Below are 13,845 nucleotides of genomic sequence, written 5' to 3'. Positions count from 1 at the left end.
TTAAATATCAATACAAAATTAATATCAAAAAATTATATTATAATAATATTTTATTCATTACTATTTAAAATATTTTATCTCATCTAACCTGTATAACCAAACTGGATAACTATCCTTTCCTGCAAATGGTGAAATGTGGCAAAATGACAGTTTTTATACAACTCGAGAGAGTAGGATTGTAATTCCATTACCAAAAGTCAATGTGATTATAGTGATTGTATTTTGTCTGGAAGTTCTCTTATCTTCGCGATCATGTGACCAAATAGAACAATTCTTATAATGAAAAGTTAGATAAAAAAATTTAAACTCCATCGCATTATACGTCGTCCTAAGACTTCAATTTTTTTCAAAATAATACATGTGATTCTCATGCGAGGACAGAAATAAAAAAAGTGAAACTAACTTTATAAACAAAATAGATAGATAAAGAAAGAGGAGAATGAGAATCAGTCGAATAACCATAAAGATAAGACCCCTTTATATATATTTGGGGACACTCTCTCTTATGTATATATTTCTCTTATACTTTAGATTTTAGAATTCAGATAGAAATTCTAGAGAATTCAAGACCATGATGCAAAGTGAGTTAATATTATCTATTGTGTAAATTATCAATTTTTTTTTAATTATTCTCTCGTTATTTTTAATATTATATTAAAATTATTTATTATGGATTACTTATCCCCCAATTATTTGATGGAGATAATGAGAGGATGGTAATGATGATAAATTGGACTTATTTTCTCAATTATCCCCCTTCTTTATTTCTTTATAGGAATTTTTCAATATGTCTTGATTAATAGGATAGAGTAATTTTAAATATAGTTTTAATGTGTACAAGTTTTACTTACTCTTTTTGAAAAAAAAAAATGAGTCTATTATTAAGAAAATAATTTTTTCATATGAATCCTGTATTATAAGATACAGTTATAGGATGTGCAAGTTACATGTATTCTTTTTATAAAGAAGTAAAATTCATTATTAAAAAATAATTTTTTTATGTAGATATTTATCTACTTTTTTTAAAAAAAAGAAAAATATAGTTGTAAGTATAATTGTGCATTAATCTGTGCAGCAATGTGATATAATTGATCAAAAAGTAGATTTTATTGAAAACAGTATTAATTTAAATTTTAAGTATGAATAAATCAGTATTGGTACATAGATTAGTGCGCGACTGTGCTTGTATGTAGCAAAACTCAAAAAAAAAAATGTGCGAGACTTATACAACCTAAAACTACAAATATCATTTATCTTTTTATAAACTATCATGTAAGTAAAATATTGTCACATGGGTGGGATGGAAAGTGTAGTATCCATGCCAACTTGAAGTAGAAGTGTTTATGCTATCATTGATTGGATTTGTTAAGAAAATAAACTTGCAAGTAGATTTCCTTTTTATTAAGAAATTGCTGGATTAGTTACATAAAATAAATTATTTAATCTCGTTTCGTCTCATCAAATCTAATTATTATAATTTTATTAGATTTTTATATAAAATATAATAAATAATTTAATCTTTTCAAATCTTCAAATAAAATTAATATTAAAAAATTATATTATAATAATACTTTATTTAATTTTTAATAAAATATCTCATCTCATCTTATCTTATTTGTATAATCAAATGAGAAATTTATCTCACTCTCTCTCGGGGGCATCCCCACCCATCAAAGTCCCATTGCCAAACAGTTCAAAAAGAAGCTTCCCGCCAAGCCCAACCGTTTCTGGAAACGGAAGATAACTCTTCCCAGAAACCAAGCCACACCTTCTTGCAACAGAAGATATGGCGGACACCTCCAAGTTCCACACCCACATCGAAATCAAGGACACTACACCACCACCACCAACCCTAGCTCCACCTGCAGCATGGCCATTCTCCTCCGAGCTCGTCGAGACTACAACTCCTGCTACTTCTACTCTCCAAGATCAGAGGATCCCCTTCTTCAGGTCCCGCTCTAGGCACCGCATCGGAGAAGATACCTGGGTTATCTCCGTCTTCGTCATCCTCCACATCGTGGCCTTCTTCGCCACCATGTTCTTCAACGACTGTTGGACCAACTCCCACCACGACTGCGCCCTCAAGGTGTTCGGGAGGTTGTCCTTTCAGCCTCTCTCTGAGAATCCCCTGGTTGGGCCTTCCGCTTCCACGTCCGTAAATACAGCTTCTTCTCTTTTTTCTCTTCGGTTGCATTGAGTCTCTTTGATGTGTGCTTCTCTAATTGGTTTGGTAGTTTGATTGCTGAGAATATTGGGAGAAAACACACGCGCAAGACATAGTATTCAATTGCTCTGGCCAATTCCTGAAAATATTGTATTGAAAATTCTTCTTTTGTTGTTGGATGCTAAAAACGCTTGGGGAAATAAGAAATTTAGTGCTGAGTTATAGGTTGATTAGGGTCTTTGGAACCTTTTTGTTGGTAATGTAATCACTCATTCCTCCGTGGTTCTCCAAAAATTTTTTAAGTATTTCTCTGTTTGGGGGACTAAGAATAATTGAAAGAAAGATTACTAATGCTTTTAACAGCAACTGTTAATTCTTTTCGCTAATTTTCTTGAAATAGGTTTCCCGAATACTTTATACTACTCACGATTGCACTTTCTCTCTATTCTATGGCTCTATAAGGTGTGTTTTTAACTGTCTTTCCCATTTAGTTGCCAAGTGAGTTTCAGAAATGGAACCTCTACCAAACAATTTTCCCCTCATTCATTTAGACGTACACAGTTGACTGATCCATCCGATTGTGTTGATAATTTGATCAGGACATGGGAATGGAGGTTTTGATTTCAGACGTGGAGAATTGGTTAATTTTTTAAAAGTATCATGTATATGGCGTTTCAGTTCTTTAGCCAATTTGATACCCTATACTTATTACTTGTAGAGACTAAACCGAAGTCTTGCAATGCTATAAATTGGGTGCTCTTCTCTCTTTGGTGCTTTCCATGAATGCTAAATTAGTGGATGCACTGTCACAGGCTAGATGAAATGGGAGCTCTCCGTCGGAAACTTTTGACACAATATCACCAAACTTGGCGTCTTTTCACATCTCCATGTTTGCATGCTGGAGCCATCCACCTTGTCATCAACCTGTCCTGTGTTATCTTCATAGGAGTTCACTTAGAACAAGAGTTTGGATCATGTACCTATTTTCTTCTATTTTGCTTTTATTTTGCATGATCAAATAAGAATACAGCTAGATCTTGAGAAGTTTTTACAGTATGTTTTACCTTCTTGATTTTTTTTCAATTATATTGGGCAGTAAGGATTGGACTGGTATATATTCTCTCGGCTTTTGTTGGTACCTTGGTGGCTGCAGTTTTTGTCCAAAACAGGCCAACTGTCAGTTCATCTGGAGCTCTATGTGGATTGCTCGGGGCTATGCTCTCTATGCTTATTCGGAATTGGAAAGTTTACACCAATAAGGTCCTTCACCTTCTCTTCTCAATTCCTCGTTACTAACTCTATACAATTGGTCTGATGAAGTGGTCTAATAATTGCTTTTTTCTCTGATTGCAGTTTGCAGCTCTAGCATTCCTTTTTGTTATTTCCACGATAAATTTCATCCTTGGTTTGCTACCTTATGTAGACAATTTCTCAAATGTTGGAGGTTTTATATCGGGGTTCCTTCTTGGATTTGTGCTTTTTTTCAGCCCTCAGGTTACAAAAGTGGCTCAAAATAAAGGAGGGCTCTTTGAATATGGTGATAAAGGCTCCGTCAAATTGAAGTTGAAACAGAAGCTAGAAAGCCCCATCCTGAGGAGCGTTTCTCTTCTTCTTTTTGGTCTTATGTGAGTTTCTTCTTTTCTTTGTATGGCTGTCTTCCATTGCTACATGTTTTTCATTTGTGGATCTCATGCGAGATCTTACAAGAGGATCTTCTTCCAAATGCAGACTTGCTGGATGTCTTCTAGCAGTTCTTCGAGGTGTTAACATGAACCAGTATTGCAGATGGTGTCAATATGTTGACTGTGTTCCTGTCAATTGGTGGAGCTGCAAAGACAAGGGAACTTATTGTGAGGTATATATTTCCTTTTAGCATGTTTTTTCTTCTATATATCTCCACAATCCACAAACCTTGAGATTGAACCCGATACTTCATTCCTCATCCCTGATTTTAGCAATTTGTTTGATTGTAATGTTGAAAGTAACCATGTAAATGAAAATAATAAGAGTCAGGAAAATAAAAAAATACGATTTGAGAAGCCTGAAAGCATTTCCTCTGTTGCGGTTGAAATGACCACCTCTTCCAAATAGGAAAGAAAAAGATAGGAAAGAAATGAACAGAATAACACCAAGGGAGGTTTGTGGTGGTGATTAGTGTGGTATATGCCTTTCTTTGGTCTTAACAAAAGGAGTGAAACCAATACTTCATACTGAATGTATATCCACGAGTATTACTACCATTTTCTATTTTTATAACATTTCTACCATATACTGCAATTTCTTTTTTCATGGTTGCTAATTCTTTCCCTTTGAGATAGAAGGTTTCTTTTGACACTTTCTTGCAGCAATTAAGATCATATTCATCTGTATCTTTGTATAAAATATAGATTTAAGAATATCTAACTTGAAAGCTTTTCTTATGTATGAAATATATTTTTCTTTCAAAATACACCAAAAATGGACTATAGTATGTTTTGATATAGCTTTTAGACTACAGTTTGATGCTCAGCATGTTATATCATAATTTATAGACCATAATTTGACACTCCATGCTAAACTAGTTATTGTTAAATGCAGACCATGGTGAACGATGCACAGTTGACATTGACCTGCATGAGTAATGGAAACTTCAGGGTTTTCCCTTTCACTAACATTTCTCAATCAAGGTTGAATGATTTGTGCAGTTTGCTATGCTCATAAAAACTAATGAGCTTTGTTGTTGCTGTTGTTGTCTTGTTGTTTTGGTTAATTGGTAGGACTAAACAAACTTCTATGTACATACCCTACTATATCTGGTACTTGTTACATGCAGACTCTTAAGCAATCCATAGTAATGGCAACTTCATGGTTTTCCCTTTCACCAACATTTGTGTGCAATCTGTGACATTATACGCATGAAAACTTGTGAGTTTTGACACAATTTTTAGGATATGGCAGACCTATACACGGTTAATACAATGAAAAAGAAGTGAGACTTGAGAGCATGCTTGTGTATCCATGATCTCAACTGATCAGCCAAAAAAAAAAAGAGCGTCCTTTGTTATGCCACTTTCACTATATACAAAGTTAAAAGAAAAAATGAGAATAGTAATAGTGATAGTTACATCATTCAATCTCTACTCAAGCAACTATTATTGGACATATGTAATTCTTTTTGTTCCATACGCACTAAACGATTATCAAAATGTCTTAAAATTTTGAAAAAGTGTCCCCAAACCATTATTGTATTGATCACTAGGGTACTCTTAAAATATGATATGGTCAGCTGCTTAGCAATTCGTCACTTTTAGTTTAGTTTAGGTACCTGTATTTAGTTTGTTAAAAAACAAAAGCCCACTTTCTTGTGTTTTTTCAGAACTCAGGCCGACCATAAGCCTGCAGTACTAGTGGACAGGCATCTGAGTTGGGCTCGAGTCCCATGTAATACTGCCTTACTGGTCCACGTCAACCTAATGTTTTCTGGCTTTCTTCCCCCATTTCAGGAGAGACACTGGAAAAAAGTATCAAGATTCATACTGTTTTTAGTCTTAATTTATATTTTTTTTCTTTTTAGATTATTTAAAATTTTTTTTTAAAAAAGTACTTTCCAAAAGTTTGAAAAAAAATGCTTATTTAATAATTTTACAAACATTCATGAACTTTTACAGGAAAAAAATATATTAAAATTTCTTAAAAGTCGGGTCCACGGAACTTTAGAAAATTAACTTTTTTATTTTTTTGTTAATGACTATCATTCAAATCAAAGCACTAGCCCTTAAGACCAAGATACTTATAGATAGCAATTGAGCTAAAAGCATTCATTATTCCTCAACTTATTTTGATTATCTAGCCATACTTTATTTTTATATTTTTTTTGTTCTTTATTGTTTTAAAAATTAAACATAAAGCTTATAATTCCAATCAGTCAACTGCAGAGCTATCTAGACTCTCCAATCTTTTTTCTCAAATATTTCTATAATTCAGGGAAAAATCCACATGGTATGTAAATCTTACTTATTTAATGTTGATTCTACTGTGTTTACATTCACTTTGATATTGTCGTAAGAGTAGAGTCATAGTCACAAAAAGATTTCATTAAAATAAATGTATAATTTATTATGACTTCATATGATATATAAGATATATTTTATAAAAAAAAAATTAAATTTATAATTTAATATACTATATCATATTACATTAGTCTAAAAATTAAACATAATAATTTTCTTGTAATAAATTCCGATCCATCAACGATATTAAGAGTATAGAACTTGACAGCGTACTGGAAGAGAACAGAGGACCATTCTCTCTTTTTCTTTTCGTTTGATTCTTTTGTTTGTTTATTTATTTTTTATGGTTTTGGGGTTAGAGTTGCGCGCAGACACGATTGATTGCCGCAGAGCTTGGCCTACAGCACTACGTACAGTGGCCGCCCTTCACAGCGCAGGGCCAACCATAGCTCGCACTTGGTTTAAATGAGTACACGTTTAAGTACAAAGTATTCAAAAGTTCTAACAAAAGCATTTTCACGTGGTCCCAACTCTTTTCTCCAGTCCTTCCCAAAATTATTTACTCATGGAGAATTGATAGAATTGCAAACTCTTTTTTATAATTTTTATATAATTATGTGTTAAATGAAAAATATTTTTATAAAACAACTTATAAAAATAATATTATTTCATATAAATATCCTCAATTTAATGTATAAAAGTTGTAAAAAGGAATCGTAAGCCTATCATTACTTTTACTTATTAGTTATTACTCACAAAACCTTTGTACTTCAATCTCAGCCTTAACGATCCTTTTTATTATTTGAATGATGTTATTTTTTTTTATCTTAAATTTATATTAGTATTTATAATGTATTTTTAAAAAAAATTATATTAATTATTTAAATAAATTAAATCGTGGAAACCAAGAATTAATAAATATCAATTCTCTCTCTCTTTCTTTCTCAGAGAGCGATCCCTGGCCTTATAAGCCTAACTAACAACATTAACTGCACGGAGAAGGAGAGGCCGGGAGGTGTCTGATCTGAACGAAAACTGCGCCTTTCTTTTATTTTTGAGCTGCTTTTGAAAGTAGAAACATGAAAGACTGCTGCTTTTGCACATACTTTCTGGGCAAAGCTGCAACTTCAGAACAAACTTCGGCAAGTCTTAAATGGCATCTATAGCTAAAAACCCAGAGGAAATTGATGGACCATTGTACTTTCGACTGCATGAAAACATAAATAGCCAACACATTGTTAAACGCTGCATTATTAGATATGCAGCAGCTTTGCCACACTAAAGCATCCCTGACCCCTCTCTTAATTTGTTGTCTTCTCAATGTTACTATATATTATTAATATTCCTTTTTTTTTTATGTGCATAAAAAAATAAACCCGCAAATATTTTTATGATTGTTTACATAATTATATTTTAAATGAATGATATTAAATTTTATTATTTTACAAAAAAATATCCAATTAATTAAAACATTATATAAAGAATTATATATGTTGTAGTGACATGATAATATATTATAAATATAGGCTATTAGCTTAGACATTTAACTAGTTTTTTTTTTTTTTTAAAAATGATATTTACAATCATAAAATGTGTAAGTATCATAAATTTTTTTTTAAAAAATAAATAAATATAAAACTTACGTGAAAAAATTAATTAATTTTTCTATAATAAATATTATTATTTTTTTAAAATTTTGTGCAATCATTACTTTTTAAAAAAGATTGAGATGGTATATAATTTCGTAAAAACAGATGCATGCATGTATGTTGATATATACATTGAGAGAGTAGAGGATCGGTACGTTTTGAGTTGGAAAATGAGGGGATCTAGGCGCAGTAATTAGAGCAAGTACGTACAGGATCGACTTGCTTGGGGCAAGGCTGCAGGCTGATGCATATATGGTCAGGAATCAGGATCAAAGAACGTACGTGTCATTTGTCAAATTCATATATTTCCAATCTACGCACGCACGCATGCATGATCGATCATCTCCAGATTCTCCACCTGCATTTGATCAGACACCAACCATATTATTTTTGTAACATGCAATGTTCCTGGGCCACTAACGTCGAACATCATCAACATGCATGCATATATATATATGGTGCTGAGGTTATACTGCCCCAACTTTTCTCTTCTTTTCTTTACTGGCCTTTTCCTCTTGGCAAGCAGTTAAAAAAAAAAAAAAAGAAAAAAGAGGCAGGCTTTCAAAGGAAAACTACTCCAAAATCAAATATTTCCCAGTTAAAGGTTTTGAAAAATTGGGACAATAGCCTCGTGTCAAAAGCGTTATTGTGAATAAGAACAGAAAGCTTGGGGTACACAACCTGAGACCAAGAATTAATTAATTTGCAGAGATTGTACATGCAAGCCTAAGAGCATCCGCATCAGTCTAGCTAAAGCATTGTCCAAGTTTAAAATAGCCAGGATTTCAACTATTTTTCATCTGTAATGGCCTAGTCAAACTTTAAAAGTTTGACATGAAGGTTACAGTACGGGTAAGCTGCTCTCCAACCTTAGCGAGCTACTGTACCCAGTCCATGCATTAGTTTATAATTTTTTTTTCACCCGCTTTCTCCCCTTTCCCTCGGTTTCTCGTTTCCCCTCAACAAAATCACTCATCTTTCTTTCTCCCGAATGCTCGGATTCGCGCTTCTTCTTCAGCCGCCGCGTTGAATCAAGTCCAGCGGTCGCCTCCTCCAGCAGACGCCGTCGTCTCCGAGCGGTCCAAAGTAAGTCTCTCTTCCTCTCTCTTCCTCGCTCTTCTCTCCCTCTTCTCTGTTGAAGTATTCCGAACCAAACTCAGCCCTCTTCTCTCCCTCTTCTCCGATTGCCAATGAAGTGTTCATGTTTTTCATCTATTTCGTGCCCTGTTTTGCCCAGCCAGGTCGAATCAGCCTCATCGGCTTGAAGATACCCGATTCACGCCGAAGGTTTTTCCTCCACTCATCTGCCAATACAGGTACCATATGTTTGGGTAAATGTTTTTGGTTTTTTTTTTTTTTTTTTTTTTTTTTTTTTTTTTTTTTTGTAGATGAAATGGTAAATGGTTGTGGTTATTGTTTTTATTTTTTCCTGCATTTGGGCGAGAAATTTGGTTATATCTAAAATCTGGAAGTGCTTGGAGTGTTGTTTGTCTTGTTTATTGTTGTAAATGGTAAATGGTTGTGGATTATTGTTGTAAATGGAATGTTGTTTGTCTTGTTTATCCAATTTATCCCATAAACACACACATATAGATATAGATATTGTTGTAAACGGTTGTGTTTGTCTTGTAAACCGTTTACCATTTTTTTGTAGATGAAATGGTAAACGGTTGGTTGGCATTATTGTTTTTATTTTTCCTGCATTTGGATGAGAAATTTGTTCTCCTTTAAAATCTGGAAGTGCTTGGTTTGTGAAGGTTTGTTTGACGTTGCTTGATCATCCTGTTTGGGGTTATTGCTTGACATTGTTGGGTTTGGAGTGTTGTTTGTCTGTTTAATTTTTCTTCAATGTGTTTAGCAATGTCACATCTGTAGTTGGGGATTGCTATAACTGTGATTGAAATCCTATATCACCACAACAACACCACATAAAGAACGAGTGTATCGAACTTCTCCTTTGATAATCATTGCTGATGTAGCAGTCTACTGGTTTTAATAGAAACATGCCATTTATGGATGCATGCATGGCTTCTGATTACTATATTTCCCACAAAAAGAATATCTTAAATTTCTAATTAGTGAAGGGACTTTTTCTTTGGTGTGTAACTTTGCTTTCAAGCAATGTTAATTAATACTCCAAAATATGGCTCCAATGGAAGAATTAGTTCTCATTCATCATTGGATGAGAATTGGTTTGAGGGAGGATATGGAGTGAGTATGAAGCTAGGAATGCCAAGAAATCGACCATCCACCCTACTTACAACATGAATCACTTGATGGACTGAACCATGCTGTTTAATTTATGCATGTTTGGATGGTAATAGCAATTAGTTTCTCTGTAATGGTATGGTCTCCACAAACATATAATAATCTGCCATTTTTATCTCTGTTTTAGCTTGAACTTGTGGTGTAATTTGTGGTTCAACCGATTCTAAATTCCAAACTTGAACATCATTGCTGTCAAAAAGAAACCAAATCCACTAAAAAAAACAAAACAATCTGACTACCAATTCCATTCAAACAAAACTTGTGCAGTTTACCCAATCATTAGCAGTTTCATACCATGCTTTATCTGTTACTTTGCTAACATGCTTTATTTGTTTAACAGATTGCACATTTTTTCTATATGTTTCTGAGTCCCTGATTCATGTTTGTAATTGACTCATTCAATTGATCCTCACCACTGTTGTGTGTGTAAGGGCTGAGTAAATTTCAAAAATTATTTTTTCTATATGTTCTTCAATACTCTCTGTTTCTGGCCAACATGATAATGTCTTGGTTGTATCAATTATGAAATTCTCCTTTGATCTCCATGTGGGTTGTTCTCCTTTGGATCATACGCAAAATGATATTGACATAAAATGATATATGGACTGAGATTGACATTATGATGTTGAGATGTTTTATGATTCTCTGCATCTTGATGCTGAGGATTTAATATAAGACTTGAGTATTGGGCAACTTCTCTGACTCCTTGAAATATTAATATTTTTCAAGGATGGAGGAACATTTTTATGATGACCCCTTCTTCACCACTCTATTGCAAAGTGGAGGAGGAGGTTGTAATAGCACCCCAACGCAACATGATAATGTTGTAGTCCAAGCAACTCCAAATGACAGTGAAAAGAGGCACACATCAAAAAAAGTTCAACGTGGTGCATCCTTCACTGTTGAAGAGGATAACCTCCTCGTCTCAGCTTGGCTCAATATTAGCATCGATGCGATAAGGGGTACTGATCAAAAGTCCACGCAAATGTGGGAAAGAATTACCACATTTTATCATGAATATAAAAAACCGAACATTGCCAATCGTTCGGAAGGGTCATTGATGAATCGGTGGTCCATGATTCAAAAATTGACAAATAAATTTTGTGCATATATAGCACAGGTAGAGTCATTGCACCCAAGTGGTGCAACGGAGCAAGACAAGGTATGTACCCTAAAACTTTTTTGAATTATTAATATGTAATGAACTTATTTATGAACTAAGTAATATTTCTTTCACCTTGGTAGATTGAGAAGGCGAAGGTGTTGTACAAAGAGTTGGTAGGGACCAATTTCACAATGGAGCACTGTTGGTGTCTTTTAAGACACCAACCAAAATGGCAGCAACACATCTCCACCCTTGGTAAGAAGAGAAGATCACCTGAAAAAGTGTCCAATGTTATTGATATTGACCAAGCTGAGGAGGACATAGAGGTTTTTGCTGAGAGACCTCCAGGCAAAAAAACTGAGAAAGAAAGGGAGAGGAAGCGGAAGTCCATGGAAGGCAATGATGGTGAGATCAAGACCGCATTGGCTAAAATGACCGAGGATCGAGCAACGACCATGGAAGAGCGTAGATCTGCAAACCTGAAGGCATCCTTAGAAAGATCAGCAAAATTTGAATTAAAAAAAAGGAAATTCGAGGCAAATATGATGTTGCTAGATCTCAGTGGCCTAAATGCCATGCAACAAGAATACTTTGGCTATATTCAACGGAAAATTTTTGAGGAATGGAGGAAGGATAGCGGGGGGACATCTACATCTCCTTCGACACCTTATGAACTTCTCTAACTCTAATGTTGGTAGTAATGATGTAATTTTGAATATTTAGTGGCTGCCCAGCCACATGTGGGCTGGATAAACATGTGGCTGGGTAGCAACTAAATTAATGGACTGTTTTAGATAAATTATGGGATTGGTTGTAATTATTTTTGTGGACTGTTAGTTTGTACATTTATTGACTATATTGGAAATATGTAGCAATTGCAATCATGGATGTTAGTATTATTTCGTAAATCCTAGTAGCTCTAATTACTATTTTAGTAATTTTTGAGATGTCTTTTTTATGTTTTTACAATTTTCTAATATAAAAGTTGGGTAGAATAAATATTTGTATGTTTATATATGTTATTGTTGGGTGAATGGTTGGCAAAATATAATTATTTTTATAATTAAGTAAATTATAAAAATAGTATATTTATAATAATTTGAAGTTAAATAGTTAAGTGCATATATTAGTTAATAAAGTTATTAACTAATATATGAAGTGTATTTGTAAAAAAAAAAATTATTATTATTAAAATATATAATATTTTATTATTAATTGAACTTTAAAATAGCTAGTTCAATGTAGAACAATATATCTAAAAATCTATTTTAGACTTTAAACTTGACATTCTAGCTAAATTATGAACTTGGCAATGGCTAGGCCATTGCCAATGCTCTAAAAGGCCTCAATTCTGAGAATATTGTTGGAAGCAAAGAAAGTGGGATCATGAAGGCAATCTTATGAAACTCGGTTTTACAAGATTTTGGTTAAAATAATACTATATATAATCATAAAATAAGTAAATATCATGCAATCGTTAAAAAATAGTAACATTTATTATTAAAAATTTAATTTTTTTTTCTACTTGAGTTATGAATTTATTATTATTAATTTTTTAATGCAACTATATTTTTATATTTTGGACTAATATTGTTTGTCGCGTGGGCGGATGATCGATCAACTAGGCACAATTAACCATCCGTACGTACGTGGTGGAGCATGTGGTGTGAAGTTAGGCTTATCCATCGTCGAGCGGTCGTATCATGTACGTACACATGGAGGCTGTAGACTTGTCATCATAAAATTTTTGTCGAAAGTACGGAAATTTAGGGTTTCGTGCTGCAAGGGTACTTTGGAATATTGGAGCTACCTTGCAAAGGTCCATGGGAGTAGCAATGTGTGGGTTTGAAAACGGGGGAAGAGGAGGGGGATTCCGATACTAGCTAGGGATATATGTCATGTCCCACGAAGATCTAGGAGGGGCCGGGTGGAGCATATATGGCCACTGGGATAATCAAAAGATTCAAAACCGAAGTAAATACATATTGCCGGCTGTTTGTGTTCAGTTTTTTCAGTTTTTTCGAAGCCCAGAGTTTTTGTTCTTGCACGGTTTCTGTCGTTATGGGTTAGTGTCGCCAGTGTGTGTTCTGTATCTCTAATTTTGGAGTTGTTTTTGTGTCTTGCACGGTGGATTTTTATGTTCTGTGACGCAGCCGTAGGTGGTTTTTTGGTCACAAATGCCTGTGTGTTGCATGGCCTCTGCCTCTGTGGTTCTTTTTGTTTTGTTATTCTGTTTTGTTTTCATGTGAAGTCCATGGTGAGGTGTTAAACTGTTGAGCGGTTGCTATCTGAGGTAAAGAGCTGAGAGAAGCAGGCAATGTTATGGCCGATGGTCGTACGGCTGGCCTCCGCTGTGGAGGTTGCTGTGGTCCGTACGCAAGCTGGGTGCTCGTGCTGTTGGGGCTCGTGATGCCGATTGCCTGTGGAGGGTGTGCCGTCAGAGTTCATGCCGTGCTCGTGGATGTGTTGTTTTTGTTGGTTTTATGTGTTGTGGGTTTGTCTTTTTTTTAGTCATAGTGTAGGTATATGTTATTGGACTATTTGTTCATAGTATCTCCTGTATTCCACCTCCCTGAAGGTTGGAGGGGCCATCCCGTTTCTAGTCATACAAAGCGTTTACTCTCTCTTTTGAGAGTTTTAAAAGTTAAGACAATGTCCCATTACTTTATG

General features: G+C 34.2%; 2 protein-coding genes across 2 annotated transcripts; both read left to right on the top strand.

The window, feature by feature from the left end:
* The first annotated feature begins 1,663 nt into the window (after positions 1–1,663).
* On the top strand, positions 1,664–5,028 carry LOC122311227 (RHOMBOID-like protein 8). Its single transcript, XM_043125679.1, has 6 exons — positions 1,664–2,151; positions 2,977–3,140; positions 3,261–3,424; positions 3,518–3,789; positions 3,893–4,019; positions 4,742–5,028. Exons 1-6 carry the CDS (start codon positions 1,787–1,789, stop codon positions 4,862–4,864), a joined length of 1,215 nt encoding a protein of 404 aa, XP_042981613.1. The 5' UTR covers positions 1,664–1,786; the 3' UTR covers positions 4,865–5,028.
* Positions 5,029–10,800: 5,772 nt separating this feature from the next.
* Positions 10,801–11,858, top strand: LOC122310373 (glutathione S-transferase T3-like). The gene is made up of 2 exons (XM_043124269.1): positions 10,801–11,232; positions 11,316–11,858. The coding sequence occupies exons 1-2, from the start codon at positions 10,801–10,803 to the stop codon at positions 11,856–11,858; spliced, it is 975 nt and encodes a 324-aa protein (XP_042980203.1).
* The last annotated feature ends 1,987 nt before the right edge of the window (positions 11,859–13,845 follow it).

The sequence above is a fragment of the Carya illinoinensis genome, chromosome 5, assembly GCF_018687715.1.
Source record: "Carya illinoinensis cultivar Pawnee chromosome 5, C.illinoinensisPawnee_v1, whole genome shotgun sequence".
NCBI classification, from domain to species: domain Eukaryota; kingdom Viridiplantae; phylum Streptophyta; class Magnoliopsida; order Fagales; family Juglandaceae; genus Carya; species Carya illinoinensis.
Note: the sequence above shows the minus strand (reverse complement) of the source record. Positions and strands in the feature narration are given on the sequence as shown.

What these genes read in the sequence shown, in the direction of transcription:
- LOC122311227 (XM_043125679.1), top strand. Translation starts at nt 1,787, where the DNA reads ATGGCGGACACCTCCAAGTTCCACACCCACATCGAAATCAAGGACACT. An exon ending in CTTCTTCTTTTTGGTCTTAT is followed by an intron (nt 3,790 to 3,892) that starts GTGAGTTTCTTC and finishes TTCCAAATGCAG; the next exon opens with ACTTGCTGGATGTCTTCTAG. An exon ending in ACAAGGGAACTTATTGTGAG is followed by an intron (nt 4,020 to 4,741) that starts GTATATATTTCC and finishes TGTTAAATGCAG; the next exon opens with ACCATGGTGAACGATGCACA.
- LOC122310373 (XM_043124269.1), top strand. Translation starts at nt 10,801, where the DNA reads ATGGAGGAACATTTTTATGATGACCCCTTCTTCACCACTCTATTGCAA. An exon ending in GTGCAACGGAGCAAGACAAG is followed by an intron (nt 11,233 to 11,315) that starts GTATGTACCCTA and finishes TCACCTTGGTAG; the next exon opens with ATTGAGAAGGCGAAGGTGTT.